The 22148-nt window shown below is 38.3% G+C and overlaps 2 protein-coding genes across 3 annotated transcripts in view; one reads left to right on the plus strand and one right to left on the minus strand.

The window, feature by feature from the left end:
- The window catches only part of C9H9orf85 (chromosome 9 C9orf85 homolog), a 57415-nt gene extending 36508 nt beyond the window's left edge, over positions 1-20907 (minus strand). For both annotated transcript variants that reach the window (XM_061201190.1, XM_061201191.1), the window contains exon 1: positions 20716-20907. In XM_061201190.1, the coding sequence (XP_061057173.1) occupies positions 20716-20817 (102 nt within the window). In that variant the 5' untranslated portion in view covers positions 20818-20907. The remainder of the gene's footprint in view (positions 1-20715) is intronic.
- A 411-nt stretch (positions 20908-21318) lies between these two features.
- Positions 21319-22148, plus strand: part of ABHD17B (abhydrolase domain containing 17B, depalmitoylase) — a 38109-nt gene continuing 37279 nt past the window's right edge. Inside the window, exon 1 of the mRNA XM_061201192.1 lies at positions 21319-21909. The gene's annotated coding sequence lies outside the window, so the exon portion shown is untranslated. The remainder of the gene's footprint in view (positions 21910-22148) is intronic.

The following is a 22148-nucleotide window of genomic DNA, read 5'->3' on the forward strand; positions in this document are numbered from 1 at the left end:
ATTTGCATCTACTTAATAACTGATAATGTTCAATGTCTTTTCATGCACTTACACGCTATCGTGTACTTTCTTTAGTGAAGTGTCTGTTCAAATCTTTTGCCTTTTTTTTTTTTCTTTTAATTGGATTGTTTGTTTTCTCATTATTGAGATGTGACGTTCTGTATATATTCTAGATACCTGGCCTTTACTGATACATACTTTGCAAATATATTCTCCCAATCTGTGCTTTTACTTTCATTATCTTAATAGCATTTTTCTAAGATAAAATCTTTTAAATTTCAAAGAACAATGTTTCGATTTTTTCTTTTATGGACCATGCTTTTAGTGTCAAATCTAAGAAGTCTTTGAAGAATCATGATTTTTACCTACGTTTTCTTCTGGAAGTTCAGTAATTTTAGGGCTTACATTTAGTCTATGATCTATTTTGAGTTAATTTTTGTACATGGTGCAAAATACTGGTAGGAGGTTCTTTTTAAATTATCTATGCGCGGGACTTCCTGGTGGCGCAGTGGTTAAGAATACGCCTGCCAATGCAGGGACCACAGGCTCGATCCCTCGTCCAGGAAAATCCCACATGCCGCAGAGCAACTAAGCCCGTGTGCCACAACTACTAAGCCTGTGCTCTAGAGCCCGCGAGCCACAACTGCTGAAGCCCACGCACCTAGAGCCTGTGCTCCGCAACAAGAGAAGCCACCGCAATGAGAAGCCCGCGCACTGCGAAGAAGAGTAGCCCCCGCTCACCGCAACTAGAGAAAGCCCGAACGTAGCAACGAAGACCCAACGCAGCCAAAAATAAGTAAATAAATAAATAAATTTATAAATTATCTATGGGCATCCAAGTTCTAGCATCACTGAATTGTGTTTGTATCTCTGTCAAAAGTTAAGTATATGTGAGTCTATTTTGGACTCAATGTTCTATCACATTAATCTGTGTCTACTCTTTCTTCAGTACCACCGTGTCTTGATTACTGGAGCTTTAAGGTCTTGAAATCAGTTCTGTGTCTCCTCCAAATCTGTTCTTTTACAAAATTGTTTTGGCTATTCTAGTTCCTCTGCTTTTCTGTATATATTTTAGGATCAATTTCTTAATTGTAACAAAAAAAGCCTGCTATGGGCCTATTAGAGAATGGACTTGAGGATACGGGGAGGGGGAAGGGTAAGCTGGGACAAAGTGAGAGAGTGGCACTGACATATATACACTACCAAATGTAAAATAGATAGCTAGTGGGAAGCAGCCGCATAGCACAGGGAGATCAACTCGGTGCTTTGTGACCACCTAGAGGGGTGGGATAGGGAGGGTGGGAGGGAGGGAGACGCAAGAGGGAAGAGATATGGGGACATATGTATATGTATAACTGATTCACTTTGTTATAAAGCAGAAACTGACACACCATTGTAAAGCAATTATACTCCAATAAAGATGTTAAAAATTTTTTTTTAAAAAGCCTGCTATGATTTCAATTAGGATTATATTGAAACTATAAATAAATTTGAGGGAGAACTGACATCTTAACAATACTGACTATTCCAATCCATCACCATTGCATTCCTGGGATAAACCTCATTTGTCTGAGGTATATTATCCTTCTTACTGGTGAATACAATATGCTAATATTTCATTGAAGATTTTTGTGTTCATGTTCAATGAGGAATATTGGTCCATAGTTGTTTGTTCATTTCTTTTAATAACGTCTCTGGTTCTGGTGTTTAGTTCAGCTGCTAGAGGATTCATATACAAGGGTTAAAAGGACTTAAAATAGAAGTAAAGATTTTATATATCTTAGAAGAACACAAGAACATTAAAAGTCTTGTAGAATAAGCTCAAGTCCTTATTTTTAAATGTTTAAAAGTACATTTATAAGTTTAAAAGTGTTTTTTTGGTTACAAACCGAGAAAAAGTTTATCCTAACTAGATGGAGTTCAATTCCTTATAGCTAGCCTTTGGTTTATATAACACTTCAGGAAATCAAATTTATCACTCAATAAATATGTATGGGGCAGGGGAAAAAACAGAGTTCAAGCTTCACATAGAAATCTCTTTTGTATTCTGTCCAGTAGTCTGTAAATTTTGTTCATCTCCTACCACCTCATTTGGTTTTGCAACTAGTTCTTTCCTTTTAATGCTTTTTTTTCCGGCTGTGTATTAACAATGGTATACTATAGTGTATAATTTTCTTATGACAAGAATTTATTACTTTTGTAAATGAAAAATAACTTTACTGATCAATTTTATAGATTTAAAACAATATGAGCATTTATGTATAATATTCACATTATAGAAATTTTTATAAAAATACAGATAAAGAGAAAAAGACAAGTCTTATCACTCAGAGATTCTATACTTTCCAGCATTTCAAGCATATATATTTATAGAAATTTGCACTTTTTAATGTACGTGTTGTTTTATAACTTATCAATTTTTTTCATAAGAGTATATACACTTTTAAAACATGTTTTCATTGGCAGTATTATATTCTCTCAGAGTAATACTTTCATTTACTTAACCTATTCTCTGAGAGTTTGCTTGTTTCCAACTTCTGACTGAATACGTATATTTTTAAATGTACTATGTTATAAATATCAGAAAACTTCTAATGAACATGCAAATTCTCATTTACACATAACAAGTTCTGATCTCATTTCAACAAAAGAGTAAAAATAACAGGAGTTTTATCAGAGGTAAAAATTCATAGTAAAGAATAACTGTCCCTTTCTTAAATCAAGTACATAATTATTTGGACATTAAAGCAAATGTTTCCGAATATTGTCTATAAAAATTTGCTTTGTTTTTTTATCCTGGCAGTTAAAAAGTTAAAAAGAATAGAAGACACTGCCACTTTCCTTTTCAAAAAGGGAATTAAAAATCATTCTTGCTGGGAATTCCCTGGCGGTCCAGTGGTTAGGACTCGGCGCTTTCACTGCCAAGGGCCCAGGTTCAATCCCTGGTCAGGGAACTAAGATCCCGCAAGCCTCTCAGGACAGCCCCCCCCAGAAAAAAAAAAAAAAGCATTCTTGCTATAATCAACAATACCACAATTACTATAGACAGAACACCACTATTACATGATGCAGAATATTAATACTGAGGTCTAGTCTCTTAAAACTTTCAAACATACAAACTCTTTTTTAATGTAATAAGAAGTAATAGTCTAAATGTCTGTTACTCTCAGAAATACCTTATTTGGATAAGTTACTGAGTCTTACTATTTTTATGTATTTTATTATTTCACAAAATGAGCTAGTTATATAAATAGACCAGAAATACTTTTGAAGTGAGTTCTCATGTAAAATTGGTTTTATTGTCATTTAAGGATAAATAGAAGACCAAAGGTACTATACGCTTACTTCTTTTTAGGAAACTACATTGGTTTAATGTAGCTAATTAGAGATTAGCTCTCAACATTTATAAGCAAAATATTACCTTAGTGTTCTAAAATACTTGATATACATATATATATATATATATCAAATACATAAACATTTCAGTTACCAATATTTGATTTTTCACTATATAAAATTCTAATTAAAAGATACCTAAGGCATAAAATGAGGTATATTTCTACTGTACGTTAAAATAATTAATTTTCCTCCCTGAAGTCTAGTCCATCTTCCTCTCATTCACTCTGTATTCATCTTAAGTCCTTAAAACACCAATACCAAGCAGAGCAAAGTGAAAATATATACTAGAAATACTCAAAATTCTCCTCTTCTTCAACATATTTACAATACTAGCTTTTCTAGTCACGAAATAATATTGGATTCCCTCTCCCACTTTTTTTTTTTTTACTGCTGAAATGTTTAACAAACGACATCTGCAAAAATAAACAATTGCATTTTCATCCAAAGACTGAATATAAAATGAGTTCTGATCATCCTAAACAGAGGACTATTCTCTCAAAAAGTGGGTAGAGCTATTGTCAGTTGCAATTATACAGAGAGGGTCTATGTACAAACTACCTACTGATTTATTTCAGCAGCCATGCAAACTACTCAGATTTTCACTGACAAGCTGAATGCAGACAGACACTTAAAAGAAGCCACACCTGCCTACAGGCAGAAACATGCTGTTGCAATATCTTCTGGCAGTAGCAAAACCTATTAAGAAAGCAATTTTTTTTCCAAAGTATATTTCATTCATTTACTTTTAAGGAAAAATTAAAATAAATTGGTGCTGTAAATTTTAACAAGCAAGTATTTCTGAAGGATTCTAACAACCAAATCACTGCACTGATAAACCAATCACATCTTTAAAAGGTGTGGTCAGTTGGAACAAAGAGCACTCTGGTATGAAGATTTTTAATTCTCTCCATCTTGTTCTAAAAGGCACAGTTCAGGAGGGCATGTTATGAATGTTAAAAAATATTTTTATAGAAGGACCCAAAATGTAACGCTAAGAACAAATTATAAGCAGAACATAGAATAATCTCCTGAGGACAAGAGAAATTTTGCCTTACAACAATTAAAACATTGGGAACTTAGTATTTTAAGATAATGTGCTTTCAATTATCTTTGAGCCATCTTCATTATTGACTATGGGACATTTTTAGTAAATAAATAACCCAAGAATAACTTCTCTAAGAGGAAATAGCATTATTGTCAGAGCAATTTTACGGGAAGTAAGTTTTTTCTCCCTCAAAATTTTGCTGTAAATGGTCAACATGTCAATGGTTTTATCTAGGGATAATCTGTGTCGTTCCTGAAAAAAGACCCGCCTTACAAAGTAGGATTGTACCCCAAACTCCATTTGCTCCTTCTCAAGATCCTTTGGTAATACTTCTTCCTCTGATTACCCCTTAAAATTATCCATTCCTCAATATTTAGTCATCAACTCACTCACTCACCTGCCCACTCTCTGTCTCTGTCTCTCCTTCAACTTAGATGTCTACCAAGGAGGTGATACACTTTTCCTTAGAAAGAAAGTTGATTACTATAGTTGAAACACCACTGGTTAGTGTGAGAAGAAATAATAACAATAATGGTAATAATAATAATAATAATGACATTTATATAGTATCATCTTAAAAATCAATATTCACAGTTAATCATATCATTTCCTCATGACTATCTTAGGGGATAAATAGTATTATTTCTGTTTTACAGATGAAGGAACAAATCCAGACAGGTTTAACAATCTGCCTACAATCACACAACTACACAGTCATACAACCAGGGCTCAAGACTCATGCTGACTCCAAATTCCATATTTTGCCCCACCATTCCATACTGTCTCTCTTTTAGAAACTAAATCTCAGGGTTTCCCTGGTGGCGCAGTGGTTAAGAATCTGCCTGCCAATGCAGGGGACACAGGTTCGAGCCCTGGTCCGGGAAGATCCCACATGCCGTGGAGCAACTAAGCCCGTGTGCCACAACTACTGAGCCTCTGCTCTAGAGCCCACGAGCCACAACTACTGAGCCCACGTGCCGCATCTACTGAAGCCCCCGCACTCTAGAGCCCGTGCTCCACAACAAGAGAAGCCACCATAATGAGAGGCCCGCGCACCACAACGAAGAGTAGCCCCTGCTCGCTGCAACTAGAGAAAGCCCGCGTGCAGCAACGAAGACCCAACACAGCCAAAAATAATAAATAAATAAAAATCAATAAATTTAAAAGAAAAAAGAAACAATCTCAGTCTGATTTCTAGTTTCCCCATTGAAAGCATCATTACTTGGGAAGATGCACTTTGATTTCCAATCGAGTAACTTAGAGAAATCTTTGAAACATACAGTGTTTGTTGAAACGTACAGTGTTGTCCAGAATAACCTCAGAACTGACAGGAAAACCTATGTTAGAGACATAAGTCAAGAGTCCAGAAGAGCTATTACTTAAGAAGCTTTTCCAAAGTTTAATATCAAAAGATATCACCCCTAAATGTAATTTATCCTAGATTCTCAGTCTGTATGTCTAAAGTCCCTTAATTCAGACATGGTTCACAGTGGTACTGCACTGTATAGAAACCATCTGTTTTCTACTCTTTCTCATGGTCAGGAAAAATAGAATTTATGGAAATAGTTTATGGCCTTTATTCCTATTCCTGGAATTTAGGCCAAATCTAAACACTCTGAAAGCTGGGAAATTACTTCTTCTTCACTCTTCCCTATGTTTTAACCCTGCCTTAGTTAAAAGGTCAAACGTCAGACCAAATCTCAATTAGCTATGGAATCTAAGATTAGGAACATGGTAGGAAATCTGGGTAATTTCCAGATCAGTGATTCTCAACCTTTGTTTCTCCCTCTACTGTTCACAGCCCCATGTTACTCTCATCATCAAATACAGAAAACAGTACAACTTAATTAACAGGAGAGTTAATGAATATTTGGGGGAAGCACAGGGAAGAGAGGTCCTGATACATTCTTTTCCAACAGAGGATGTCTATCAAAACTGGAGGAGATAGAGCTAAATACGTGTATTTCTAGCTTCTCGAGAAATCTTCTACTATACTTATCATTTAACTCCCTGCTTGGTTGTTTACAGTTCTGGTCAATGTTCTTTTGCTTATGCAAGTCCTTGAGTGATTTCATATCTATGGGACATGTCTGTACTTTGATCAGGTGTCTAGACAAAAGCATGCTTAGGGAAAGGTTATTTATTTACATGGTTTATTATAAAACAGGTTTTTTGGTTTTCACTATAAAAATAGCAAACTAAATAATTTTTACATAAAAGACTGCTATCATAAATCTATAAACCACATGCCTAATCCTTTATAAAAATTCTCCCTGCTGCTATTCTTAGAACATTCCTGTGGCTAGGGGCAGGCATAATTATCTTCATTTTGCAGATGAGAAACCTGAGGCTCAGAGAATTAAGAGATTTGCCTGAGGTCACACAATTAATCAGGACAGCAGAGGCAGAATCCATAAAAAGATGCCTTTTAGTTTAGGGCATTCTATTAAAGTTACAAGTAGAAAGTGTTCCCCTACAGCTTTCAAGGTTTTCTAAACAGTAAAGGAAAAAAGAAAAAAAGAAAAGCACAAAATTTTGCAGAGTAAAATTTTGTCTATGTTTTTGTCCTATGTTTTGACTCAAATTCTAACACTGGTATATTGTTTTGCAAATAGGGCCAAACCTGCTGGCTTGTTCCTAAGGTAACCTTGCAGTATTATATGTTATTTGCTTAAAAGGCACAAAACAAAATTCGAAAGTTAGAAAAATTCATTTAAGAAAGAAAATATTATCTTTGCTAAGCAATGTTCTAAAAGAGGAGGATTTACTTTTCTACCATGTTCTTCACAGATTTTCAACACACTGAGACCTAAAAAATAAAGTGTAAACTAAGTAGTGAGCTACATGGGCCAACTATGTACAATCCAATTGGAATGCAAAAAGCCCTACTCAAGCAGCAATTGTGTAGTGTCATGAGGCAACACATGTGTTTTTATAAGCACTCATTAAAAGTTAGTCACAATTTGAGATCTTGTCCAACCAGTATGGTATGCCCCAAGTTAGTGATCTTAAAAGAGGCAAACTACTGACCAACCATTGTTTAGCATGTATTAAACAAAAAAGAACAATGACATTCATTTCCTTCTAATAGCATATTTTAGGAATTTATGGATTTAACTCTTCCAAGCATAATAATTGGCAATGCCCACAAACCAAATGATTTTATCTTTTAAAATAAATCAGCATTGTATGTCATTTACTTGGGTACAGGTATACAAGGACAACTGCCATACTGAAGCTAGTTAATTTCTTCAAAGATAGTTGCCTTGTTCTGGTCACATTAATATATCATAAGAATAACCTGTATATGCTGACAATTGATTGAGGAGTCAAGTCACAAAAAATTAGGTTTGTGCCATGATTCGTTTAGTCTAGAGCGCAGCATTCACCTGTGACTTACCTAACTTCAGTTGAGAGCATTTTCTCATTCTTAAAAAAGAAAGATGTTTTTGATGACAAGAATATAAAAAAACTAAGGGATAAAATTAAGGTGTGTTCTGAAATGAAGGATGCAAATCACCTATAACAAAACACTACTACAATTTATTTCCATAGTTTTTTAAAAATCTGAAGTTGTCCTATAGTTCTTATTTTATTCTCACATTAGCCCTGTGTGGAAGGAAGAAAGTAGTATTGTTATTTATTGTTATTCTAATTTGTAGAGAGTTGATATAACTTACCCATGGTTACAGACAGTGACTCAGTAGCCATACAGGAAGGAATCTGAAGAGTCTACTCCTGCTTCGCCCTGACTCCAAGTTTAGGACTCCTTCCAACAGTCAAACTATAAAATGTATCACAGGTTAGAAGTAAGTACAGCATGTACCATGACCATCTCTCTGCTGTCTACAGGAACAATTCGAAAAAAGTACAAGCTACTGTGTATTCAGTACTATGCTAGGCATCGCAGGGATTCAGAAGATTTACAATACACAGTTCTTTCCTCACAGGGCTTCACATCTAGTTGAGACAAAAGGAGTGGGCATGAAGGAAATCTGAATAGTAAGCAATAGTATTGTTAAGAGTTAAAATAGTGTTTAAAACAATAGATTAACTGTTAGCTTCTTCAAACTGGGCTTTTGGAAGGATTTGGATTGAGGCGTGGGGGAGTCACCGGAGATTCAAGGCTGATTGGAAGCCTTGCAGATTCAAAAACTCTACTGAGCCGGCGTGCCGCAACTACTGAAGCCCGCGCGCCTAGAGCCCGTGCTCCGAAACAATAGAAGCCAATGCAATGAGATGCCCGCGCACTGCAACGAAGATTAGCCCCTGCTCGCTGCAACCAGAGAAAGCTTGCGTGCAGCAATGAAGACCCAACACAGCCATAAATAAATAAATAAATAAATAAATAAATAAATTTATATTAAATAATAATAATAATAATTGTAGGAAATGATTTTAAAAAAAGAAGAAGAAGCCTTAGTAAAATTTGACTGATTTTTTCTTACTGGGTAGCAAAAAGAAGGCATTAATAAAGGTGTCCCTAGAGAATCCCTAAGATGAGAGTTAACTCAAGATAAACCAGGTTTTTTATTTAAATATACTAGGGAACAGCCAACGAAATCATCATATAAGGGTCAAAGAACCATCCATGGTTCAATAATAAGGAGTTTAAATTAGAGCAACAGCATCACATGTGTAAAAGTAACCATAATATTCTTTCATATGGATGATAAATGACAACTTATCCCATATGACTATTCTAACTTTATTAAAAATTAGATCTAGCATGATGTCCTACAAGCATTCACATTTACAGGAAACATGATATCATATTACTATAATGTCTTGTGATAAAGGCTAATGATGGTATATAGAACATTCACAAATACAAGTATATACTATGATGTCAAGTATATTACTCAGTTTGATGACTTCAGGGACATGAGTAATTTCAAAACAAACAAGTTAGCCACCTGGTAAGACAGGGCTGAGCATTTAATTATATATAAATCTTTACAGAACAACAAAGCATTTAAAATAATCCTTAGTTTAGCTTGGTGTTTCATATTCATGTTGTAAATGGCCTTCAAAACCAGGTGCAATTAATATAAAGCTACAACAGAATTCTAATGCTGATGGACCATCACTGAAAATTATTATACATGTATAGTTCTATCACCTCCAAGAAGAAATACTTCTTTGTTAATAACATATAACTCTGCCAAAGCAAAAACAAAGAAAAAAGAAAATGTGTCATATAACTCCGTTCCGTAAGGACAATTTGAATAATTACATTAACTTTAGAATATAAATCTAACTATTCCAATTAGAAATGAACTTGATAAAGTATCTAAGAAAATATGCACCATAAAGTTCTAAAAATGTAATTCAACCTCATAAGTAGATAAATTGGAAGACATTTAGGATTGAGGTTGAAATAATCAACTCCAAAGCTAAAGGAAAGTTCAAATTTACTCTTGATAGTTTTAGAAGTCAAAAATCCTACAGGGACCAAATCAATCACTTGGAAAATCAAATCACATCAATTTCTTTCATCCCAAAGAAGGGTTATATCAAGTCGTGTTGTACATTTAAGCAGTCAAGATGATCCATCAGGATGCTTGTCTACATCCACTAATACTATTTCTGTAAAGAAAGGCTGGTCATCCAGGCACCTATAACTCCCTCTCCTTTGACTCCAAAAGCCGTGACTTTAAGGTTATTTAAAAATACTTCATATTCATCAAGATAATGGTTATTAGAGGAGAGAGTGGTAGTGAATAGGAGAGGTCAGTGACATTCTCTTGATCTGAGTTGACTGGGTTCAGTTTGTGAAAATTCATTGAACTCTATTATGATTTTTGCACTTTCTATATGTTGTATGTTATACTTCAACAAAAGTTTAATAAATGAAAAGCTCCATATTTACCTTTTTTCACTTTTTAGAGTAGTTACTAGTCTGATTCCTGAATGAAGGATTCATATCATACTCATCTTTTGCAAATGCTTGCTACATAACAATATGACAGATGTTATGTCAATAAAGACAGATGAATTAACAAAGACCAACAATCAACCGTACAATGTCAATAAGAACTACTTGATTTCCATTCCTTCATTCCAGAGCACTGAACTGCTGCTACATATTACATAGTACACCATGAGTAGTTAAAAAAAAATGCTTGAGCCCCTCCCATCAGAGGTAGATGGTATTTGTGTATGTACATGTAAGAGAAAGAGAAAGAAGCCAAGACATATATATTAATAACTAATAAGACGTGCACTATATGTGTGGTGAGGGCAATAAATGCCACAGGGAAGGAGTGAGACATTCCAGTGGGATTAACCAGGAAGGGCATTACTGAGGGTGTAGCATGTGAGCATGATGAACATCTTAGTAAGATGAAGGAATGGACTGGCATTTACAGAATACTTAACACTGCCAGGTACCATGTGAGCATTTTCATAAATCTTACTTAACTTTCACAATATAGCTAAACCCACTAAGATCTTGACTAGTTAAGAAATTTATCCAAGATCACAGAGCCAGTACATACTAGGGAATTTGACCTAAATCTTTTGACTCCAAGATCAATGTCTTTCTACCAACCATGCTGCCACTGTCTTGAATAAGAGCTTGATATCTGTGGCCAAAAATCCAAATCTGAAATCTGACAAAAATTGACAAAAAAAATTGTTCCTACCCAATGCATGCACTTCAAAATATTTTTATTCTTCAAAGTAATCAGATCAAAACCAAAACAAAACAGACCACATCTACGTATAGGAATGATGGCCTAAACTGACAGTATTGGAATTCTAATTCACAGATTGAGATCAATCTATTCGACTATCCTTCTTGGTAAAAAGGTCTCAGTCAACCATAGTCTTCTAACCAAAAGCCAATTACCAAAATAATGAGAAGGTTATGAAAATTAAGATAATTTAACAGTTGACAGTCTTGCTGACAAACAGAAACACAGAATGTGAGAAAAGGCCAAGAATCAAGGGTAATTCTTACATTTTGGTTTGAGGAACTGGGTAAATAGTGGAGTTGTTTACAGAGTTGGGAAGCACAGGAGGAGGAAAAGGTTTGAAAGAGAAAAATTAAGAGTTCTTTCTTTGCCATGTTAAACTTAAGAAACCTTTTTGATATTTAAGAATAGAGGTCAAGTAGGCAGTTAAATATACAACTTTGCAGCTTAGGAGAGAGGTTGGCCTGGAGTTCCAGATCTGGAAGGTATCAGCATAAAGATGGTATTTAAACTCATGGACTGAGCTGAATGAAAAAAATTATTTCAAGAAGAGTGCTGGAGGGCTTCCCTGGTGGCGCAGTGGTTGAGAATCTGCCTGCCAATGCAGGGGACACGGGTTCGAGGCCTGGTCTGGGAAGATCCCACATGCCGCGGAGCGACTAAGCCTGTGAGCCACAACTACTGAGCCTGCGCGTCTGGAGTCTATGCTCCCAACGAGAGAAGCCGCGATAGTGAGAGGCCCGCGCACCGCGATGAAGAGTGGCCCCCACTTGCCGCAACTAGAGAAAGCCCTCGCACAGAAACGAAGACCCAACACAGCCAAAAATAAATAAATAAATTAATTAATTTTTTAAAAAAACAGTGCAGAGAAGCTGCTTTAAAAAAAAAAAAAAAAGAGTGCTGGGGAGGCAAATGCTGCTGATCAATTGAGTGAGATGAGTACTGAGCATTAACAAAGATTTGGCAACACAGAGATCGATGACCTTGACAAGGGTGGTTTTAGCAGAATGTTATGTACAAAAATTATTTAAATAGGGATAGAACAAAATGGGAGGTAAAGAAATGGAGATCCAGGAGCTTTTCTATAAAGAAGAAGGAAGAAATGGGGTGGGGCCAGAAAAGAACATGGGTTCTATCTAAGGAGGATTTTTTTTTTTAATTGAAATAACCCACTACAGATGGAAAGACTGATGATGCAACAGAACATGGACAATTGAGAAGTCTTAAGCCTTTAAGTCCTAAGGTAGGCAAGAAGAAATGAGCTCTAGGGTGCAAGGAAAGGGACCAGTCTTAGGCAGAGACAGGCAGTTCATCCATTGTAACAGGAAGGAGAGTGTAGGGGTACAGATGCAGGTAGTTTGGTAGATATGATGGTGGATAGAAAGCTGGATCTAAGCAAGGTTAGGATTCTGCCAGGCAAGTACCACAGAAGGAAAGAAGGATAAAGGATTTGAAGTACATGAAAAAGAGCAGTTGTACTGATAGAACATGGTCTCCAAGGTAGATGAGGGAAAAAAGGACATGAATGAGGTGCAGTGAAAAGTGGAAAAGTTAATGCACATGAGCACCCAGTGGAGTTAAAAAAAAATTATTTGAGGAATAAGGAAACCAGGTAAGTAGACAGTGGGTTTTTTGGTTGTTCTTTTTGTTTGTTTGTTTTAAGTTTATAAGAGGAGCAGTTACCAGCAATGAGGTTTAACATTTGACCATGGGAGTAGATTTCTGAGGTGGGGGGTTCTAAAAGCTGTGAGATCAGATGTTTGATTATCCATGTGGCTGTAGCAATCACTAAGTCTAATGACAGGAAAACTGTGGAAAAGCAGTGAGCCAGGTACTAACGAGGAGGTAAGGATGGATCTGGAGGGGATAATAGTCTGATGGCATGCATTTCAGAAGAGCTGGGGTTCTGAGCAAGGAAAAAATAGACTGAAGCAACAAATTGGAGAAAGGGTTCTAAATGAGGGGTTGAAGATGTGGGGTGAAAAAACATCATTACTTAAAGACTATAGGGAAACAGAGTTCCCAGGAATAGTCAGTTAGGGCAAGAAAGTGAACGAAATTTTATTTTCAACACTATGTCTCTGTTTGATGATAGTAAACTATCAGTTCCAGGAGGCAAATTGGAAGGGTTAGGGGAGGGGGCATTGAAAAGTTCAAGGACTGTATCAAGCTAGGATCTACACAAAGCCAAATGAGTATAAAATTTCCCAGCAAAAATGGCCAACTTGGGAATCTTGGACACTAAAAAAGCAACCAGAACAAATTAACAAACACCTTTTCTAAGCTTCATGAGAGCAGTTCAGTATCTTTCCAATAAATTCCCTTTTTGCTTAAGTTAGCAACTAAAGAATCCTAATGATAATTATCTTCATGTAGAGGGCCTTGCATACACAGACAAGTTCAGAAGAGGAATGTTTATTTAATTCATTCAGTATATTTAAGTGCTATTTGGCCTGGAGTGATAAGGAAAATCTCAGAAAGGAATCTTAGGCATGTTAGCTATCCGTTTATCCCCTTTCTCATTTCATTTCTTCCTTTCACAAAAGTCAATGGTGAGAAAAACACCAATAACAATTAGGCTGGAGTGAGCTGGCAGCAGGGTTGCTCTGAGGACACACATGATTCTCTGTACACCTGCCTGTGACCTCACAATAACACTTGTGCAGGTTTGGAGAGTCCTATAGCTTAAAATAACAAATGCCGCAGCAGCCTGTAACTGTCATCCCTGAGGTTCTTTGTCCAACTGCGCCACTCCGTACTACACAGTGTTTCTCCAAACGGAAAATGACCCATTTGGGGAAGAGTTAATATACATTACGACTTTCTCTCTCTCAGGTGAACTAATTTACCTAGATGAAGAATTCTGAGAATACTTTATTTCTAACAGAGTAGTATTTAACTTTATGTAGAAACAAGTGTTGACAATGTAATTATAAAATTTTATAATCCAACAGTGAGTATGGTACTATTCCTTAACACATAGACCAAATCAAGACAAGTTAATTTCAGTTGTCATTCATTGTACATAAAATGAAATGTCTACAACGTATGGTTGATGTAGAAAAAAACAATTGTAGCAGGCATCAAAAATAAGAAACATGCAAAATCAATTTATTGGCTTCAAGTGGAAGCACCTTGGGAATGTAGGTATATGAAATATCCCAAAACATGGATGAGAGTATTTTGTGTAAAAGATAGGGAATACAATACTTCAAAACATTCAAAATAGTGACTGTTCACTAGCACAATGACTTTTACTTACTACAATACTCTTATGTATCATAATGCCCAGCACACCATAGATTAAATCACCTTGTCAATTGAAAAAGTATGTTGAATTTAATAAGAAGTCAATTGGAGGTAGGATACATTTAATTTCAATCCATGTAATAGACAGCCTTGGTGAAATATATCAAAGAGCACTTCCCAATCTGGAAAAAAGATCAAAGGGAGTCCCAGGTGATCTCCAGAGTGCCAAAGATGGTTACCTTGAAACTACAGTGGAATCTATTCCTGCCCAGCTGCAGATTTGTTTAATGGCTACTCACTCATTTAAACCTTAATTGTTGAAACCCACTGATTAAGAAATAACACTTATTCCCATGACTGGCACTTCATCACTCATACCAAAATCACTCACATCAGAGATTACCTAAACCAATCTGAGACCATTTCCTAAATTACAACATCTTTGGGCTAGAGGAGATAGGACAAAGATCCCATATGACTTGATTCCAAGCTACCTGAACAAAATGGCCCTTACCAATAGTACTCTTTTCCATAGCAAGGTTTTATTCATTCATCTTACAGTGTCAGGCATCATGGCCAACTAAATTATTATGACTCTATCCTGGAGTCAATCTAGGAAAAATAAGATCCAGGCTCAGTAATCTTATGAACAAGATCCATTTTGTTTTTGTTTTTTGTTTGTTTTTTATTTTTTGCCATGCCACATGGCTTGTGGGATCTTAGTTCCCTAACCAGGGATCGAACCCAGGCCCTCAGCAGTGAAAGCGCAGAGTCCTAACCACTGGACCACCAAGGAGTTCCCAAGATCCACTTTGTAACGATCATCTGTATTCCTCTTACAGAGAGACAATATTTAACTTAAGGGTCATGACTGGAGTTTGTAGATAAAAGCTTACAAAATGGGAAAATATTAGAAGACAACTATTAGAATTAATTTGACTTGTGGTTAGCTAACATATTCAATATTACAGAATGTCAACCTGTCATTTGTTTTCTTTCTGGAGAAGTTAAAAAAATAGTTTTCTTTTAAAAACATACTGATAATAGGTAGTATTTCTACAACTTCCCCAAACAAAAAGCAAACAACAAAAACAGAACTTCATGACATCTGAGTAGTTAATCAGTCATTCTGCTGTCATATCTGTTTATAATTGAAGTAAAATTTATATCAGTGTCATGCACAGACCTTAAATTCTCTATTCAATGAGTTTCAATAAATGCCTGTGATCTTCATGTTTCCGTCACTCCAGAAAGTTGTCCTGAACCCCTTCCAGTCAACTCCCCCACAACCCAAGGCAACTACTGTTCAGATTTCTATAGATGTGAGAAACACCTGACTTCTTTCCTTCCACACAATGTTTTTGAGATTTACCTACATGCTTGCATGTATCAGTAGCTTTTTTTTAAATAGCAGAGTAGTATTTCATTATATGATTGACACAATCTGTTTATCTATTCTCTTGTTGAAGTATATTTGTGGGGTTTTTTGTTTGTTTTTTCTTTTGTTTTGTTTTTTTGGCTATTGTGAATAAAGGTGCTTGTAAACACAGAATCCTGTTCTGCTGTATAAATGTAATCATATCACCTTAAACTTAAGACAGCTTTCTGCCTAAACCAGGAGCTGAGGGTCTTGAAGGAATTACCATCTGCTTTCACACAAAGTGAGTGAGAGGAGCCCCACCCCTGCTCCAGAGCCCTGGCTGATTAGATGGGACCTGCTCCAACCAGCCCATATCTGTGATATGTGACACTCCAGGGGGCCACATTTTATGAGAAGAGACTCTTTCCCTGGAACATTTCAAACAGGTAGTGTTTAGGGGTAGTGGCAATAAAGCTCATCTCTGTTCCAACCCTAATCTGGTGTCACATTGCTTCTATTATAGACAAAAACACAGTATTCAAAAACAACAACCAACATACAGACACAAAAAGGGACTTTTGATTTACCCGTTCTTTAAGGTCTCCCAGCACAGACTACACCTAATCAATGGATAGCCACATGCTATTAATGTAACTTTGGGCACATCATTCACCTCTGAGTCCTAATTTCCCAAGATGCAAAATGGGATAACTGTAGCACCTGTCTTAGGGTTATTTTTGAAGATCAAATTAGATAATACATACCAAATATTCACAGATGCTAACACACTTAAGTACATAGCATTAGCTATTATTAACAAAACTTTATTTCCAAAACTATTTAGAGAGTATAGCCTCAGATTTTCCTTTTCCTTTTCCATTTCAAGGTAGTAACAAGAGTTTCCCAAAATGAGTGTGTTCCCCCCAAAATTAATTCACATTCAACTGGTATTATGTAAACCAAAGTCCACAGCCAGGGAAGTTTTGGCTAAATAATTTTTTTTTAAACTGCAAAACATCTAAGTGTTTTATGCTAATGTACACTATGACCCCCCCTAAAAGTGAGATCTAGTATTGACCACGAAATTGACTTCTGCCCTAACAAAATCATGTGATCCTGGGGCTCTAACACTTCCAGACATGCTAGTAAAAACAATGCTGACTACACATATGAAACAAACAGCATCCTTAAGAAGATAATATATGCTCTTCCCATTTCATTTAGTTAAATGCTATCCATCCTTCAGACCTCAGGGAAGCCTTCTTAAACCCTCCAAACTTAATCAAGACTTCCTGCTAGATACTCTCAAGGTTCCCTTAGACTTTTCCTCCTAGCTCTTACTGCCATTTGTATTAACATACTCAAAAGATTATTTGATTAATGCCTGTCACCTTGCCCACTAAACTATAAGCTTCAATTAAAGGCACGGCTGTATATTATGCTCAACCTTATACCCCTAGTATCTACCACAATGTTTGGTACCAAATAACTGATGTGGAACAAATATGCAAATACAAGAATTCACTGCAACTTTATTTGTCATAGTGAAAAATTGAAAACAACTCAAATGTTTATTAATAGGAAAGTAATTAAATAAGCTACTCTACATATATATTATAGAATATTATACAGCCATTAAAAAGAATGAGCTTAATCTCTATGTTCTGACATACTTTTCTAAATGAGAAAGGAGAAATGCATTTTATTTCATATGTACTATATTGTGCTTAGATGTCTAAAAACATACACAGCTAACTGTTAACAGTGACTACATCTGAAGAGGAACAGGCCTGGAAAAAGGTACTTTCACTTTTACACTTTATACATTTCTCTGTTGTTTCAATATTCTTCAACAAACATGCATTTCTTTTCTAATTAATTTTTTAAGCTTTGAGCAACTGCAAGTCCACATAAATTATCATATGCTTTATGCTTAGTTCTATTTGTATCACTATTTCTTAAAAATATTTTTGTAATGATCTCCATAGCAATTGTGAGAGGAAGGTAAGACAAAAGATAGTATTAACCCTGTAGTATAGATTAAAAGCTATATGTAAACTAACACCACAAAGCAAAATAAACAACAGAACTGGGGCTAAAATGTGGCTCTTTTTTCTTGGTCCAGGGTTCCTTCCACTACACATTATTGCCTTTCCAATAAGGGACACAAGCCTGATATTGATACAATCAATATTTTAGTACCAAATGACTAGAAGAGATTTAAACCTACTCCCATCTCCACCTCACCTCTGCAAGTCATGAGAGGGCACTGCAGGCCAATGGCCATAGAGGCTTCTTTTAATAACCCCAGTGATGGGGAGGTTACAAAATTCTAGTGCATGCTCCTCACCATTAGACAATTCCCTTATATTGAGCTGAAACCTATCTCTTTTACTTTGACCCGTTGGTTCAAGTTTGGCCATTTGGAATGCGAAGCTTCTCTCCTCTTCTGGAATATATTCAAGTATATGAAGACAGTTATCACCTGTGTCTTTTTGGGAGCGGGTGCTTTACTTAGATAAACTTTCCAGTAAAACAGCTGTCATTATCCAACTTCTAATTTCAGTCCTGACTAATTGCTTGGCAGACGAGGAGAAGGAGAACTGTCATGCAAGACTACGACAAAATAATGAGGTACAAGTAGTCAATTGTTACTACAATCCTTCAAGGAGAGTTACAGAGAATCATGCACATCTTACCACTCCTTTATTAGATGTTGCTGACTCAAACAGCTTTCTGGTATAAAGCGCAGGAACGAAGATAGGGTCAGATGCTTCTGACAAAATCTTGGCTTTAGACAGCTACACATAGCTGGTTCAAGAATCTGCCATGAATGCAGCCAATTATTAGTCCTCCATTAGATAGATGAACAATCAACCTAATGATCTTCCTCAGTAAAATATTTCTTGCTGTTTTTGTTAGAACCTCCAATAACAAAGCACCTGGTGGTTCTACCAATGGACAAATGAGATTTCCTCACGATTTAAAAGAGACAAAGGAATTAATGATAAAAGTGATAAACAAAATGAAACTTAGTGACTGAACTTGAGACTCATGAAAACATTTAAGACCATGATGACATGGTTGTTAGATAACACCAGAAAATGCACGATGAAAAGTACAAGAAGCCTAGGACGAAGTACTAGAACAAGAAGTACAAGTTCAAGAAGTCCTGTACTTACAAGGACAAGAAGCACAGTAAGAGACACTGTAGCTAAATACTTATTAAAACTGCTGTTTATCACCTGATGAAAAACAATCAGAAGTAAATGCTTGTGAAAAAACTTAGAGTAAGAATACAGGGCAAGATAAGACATCTATTCGGAATAGCACAACTTTTTTACTCTGGTTTACCTATTGATGACAGGCACAAACTTGGGAAAGTCTTCCCAAATGTCGCTCCAGGTTTTCCTTCTGAATCTGAACCTAACTAAGGGAAAGGAGAGGTCCTCTGAGCACCCAACTGAAAATATCCCTCCTTATTCTTCTTTACTCAACTGTGCTTCCCTTGATCATAATTTATAATTATATATCTCTGTGCTTATTGTCCCATGACCCAGAAAACCATAAGTTCCTTGAAGACAGAGTCAACTCTTTTGAACACTGTATACACATGCACATAGGACCTTGTACAAGAAAGATGCACATTAAATATCTGTATAGTGAAGACAGAAAGAGGAAAGAAAAAGGAAGTCACTGGTTACCATGAACTGTCACTTTGGGACTTCCCTGGTGATGCAGTGGTTAAGAATCTGCCTGCCAATGCAGGCGACACGGGTTCGATCGTCAGTCCTGGAAGATCCCACATGTCGCGGAGCAACTAAGCCTATGCGCCACAACTACTGAGCCTGCGCTTTAGAGCCCGCAAGCCACAACTACTGAGCCCACGTGCTGCAACTACTGAAGCCCATGCGCCTACAGCCCGTGCTCCGCAATAAGAAGCCGCGCACCGCTACGAAGAGTAGCCCCGCTCGCTGCAACTAGAGAAACCCGGCACTTACCAACAAAGACCCAACGCAGCCAAAAAAAAAAAAGTTACTTTGCTTGCGTAGCCAATGTTGGGAAATTTATCACTTGTTGGACACTAATGATCCAGATCATTTATATATATCATTTACTTTACTTTAACCTCTCAACAATACAGACGGGTTTCTCATTTAAGACCAAAGTAAGACTCAGAGAAATTAAATATTTAATAACTTGCTTAAGCCACACACCTAGCAAATTTGAGCTCCAGTTTATGTTAACGTCAGGTTTATCTGATGTGATGGCGGCTGCCCCCAAGCTGCTCTTGTCTTCAATTATCTCCCCTCCATACAGCTAAGTGAGGAGGGGGAAACACCTAACAGCAAATTAGTAGCTGTATACAACCCAAGACCTCTGGCTATCTATACAGTCTGAATTTCCTTCCAGCTTAAAGAAATCTGCTAAAGAAATATAAACAGCAAAACAAGCAGTTTTGCATTCATCAAATAATTTGATTCTCAAAACAATCTTACAAACGAGAGAGAAATTCCCATTATGTTGGTGTGGACACTGGGGCTAAGAGGGCTTAAGAGCTTTCACATTCTCCCTACAAACCTATGGGCCTGGGATTTTCCAAAAAGAAACAGTGACTGCATAAACCTGGTGCAACATTTGAAAAAGACACTAGCGTCATAATCCTCGTTTTCCTACTGCAAATATGTAATCCAGATGGGAGCGTTCAACGACTCAATTTTCCCTTTGCATTTTAGGTTTGATGAGGGTCCCGTTCATTCAGTACAATTAGTCAAATGTTGACCGCCAAATATATTTACGAGGAGACAACACATCCAGGTCAAAGAAAGGGCTACACTGCAGCCAAAACTAACTCTGGGCTGCGGTCCACATTTGCCCTGGCCAACTCCTCTCACTTCCTTCTTTCCCCTCCACTGAACCATTCCTCCCTGGGGTCAGATTTAGTGCAATAGGCAGGTTCCTACCTTGGTCTGAACACTCTTATCAAACTTGTCATTTTTGAAGCTAAACGTATTCTGGTGCCTCTGAGGCCTGGAACGAGCCACGTTCCCTTTCTGGGAGCTCATCGCCGAAACCACAACCACCTCGCGCTGGGACAAGGAAGATGCACGCAAAACTAGTATACCAGGAACTATCTCCACGGAGTTCACGCTTCCATCTCTGACCCGGAAGGAACTTAACCAGCATTTCTGCCCCCGCCCCCGGCAGCCCACGTGACTCCTCGCGGAGGTCAAAGGACACCTTTCGGCCCTTCAGCTCCAGCAAGGGTCTTTTACTCAGCCCAGTCTCTATCCCTCCCCATCCGCGAAGCCTCTTTCTCAAACCCGGCGAAAAATCCCAGTTTCTTCGAAGCGAGAATTCCCCCATTGGTCCGAATGTGGCAGTCCGCCCAAGTGAAGGGGCGGGAAAACTTTGCTCCTATTGGCTCTTCTTTTCCGCAATCCCCGCCTCCTGCCGACTCAGCTCGGCCTCTCCCGGCGCCCTACTCCTCTGGGCGGCTTGTGATTGGTGGAAGTCGGGCTAAACTGGACTGTATCCAACCCCCGGCCCGCTTGCAGGCTGGAGTCCGGGTCAGTCTTAGCACTTTCCTTCAGTCAGTGACCAACTCCTAGCTTAGTGCGCTCTCTGCTAGCCCCTGGGTCCCCTTCCAGCCTCCTTCCCGCCACGAGAGCGAACCCTGCTGCCGGCAGGCCGAAGGGGAGCAAAGAAAGGAGGATTAAAGAGAAGAAAGACCTGGCTGGGTCTGGGTGGTGTCTGCGGTGCCAGAAAGGGAGGTGGCGGCGGCTGCGGCAGCTGCGACCACGGCCGCGCGGGACGTGAGGCCCAACAGCAGCCGACGGCGGCGGCGGAGGCGGCCGCTCCAGCGCCTCGCGCCGGGGCCGTTAGTCAGCAGAACGCGAACCCGTGTGGAGGAGCAGGGCCGGCGCGAGGCGAGACTCGGGAGCTCGAGCCGGCCCCCTTGGGCGCCGCCGTCCTTCCTCGTCCCGGCGCCGGGGGCTGCCGCCCTCGTCCCCCCTCTTTGGCCGGGCCCGCCCGCAGGCCGGGAGAGTCGGGCGGCGGCAGCAGCGCGGATCGCGCCTTGTAGAGGACAGCGCGGCGGCAGAGGTTCTCTCCCGGCCCTTTCTGCCTGACGCTTTGGCTGCGGCCCTCAGGTGCAGGTGCGTGGGGCCGCGGGGGGCCGGGGCGCTGCGGCTGGGCTCGGGGAGGGGGCGCTAGGCCCGGAGCAGCAGCGCGGGAGGGACGAGCCGGGGCCGGGCGGGGGGAGGGGAGCGGGAGGCGTCTTTGTTGTTGGCGACTGGGATGCCTCTCGGCGCCGGCAAAGGCGGAGAAGCCACTCCCGATCGCGTCTGGGTTTTTGAGAAGATTCTATGTTGGTTCGGTGAAGGGGAGAGGTAGG

This window comes from Eubalaena glacialis, chromosome 9 (genome assembly GCF_028564815.1).
Source record: "Eubalaena glacialis isolate mEubGla1 chromosome 9, mEubGla1.1.hap2.+ XY, whole genome shotgun sequence".
NCBI classification, from domain to species: domain Eukaryota; kingdom Metazoa; phylum Chordata; class Mammalia; order Artiodactyla; family Balaenidae; genus Eubalaena; species Eubalaena glacialis.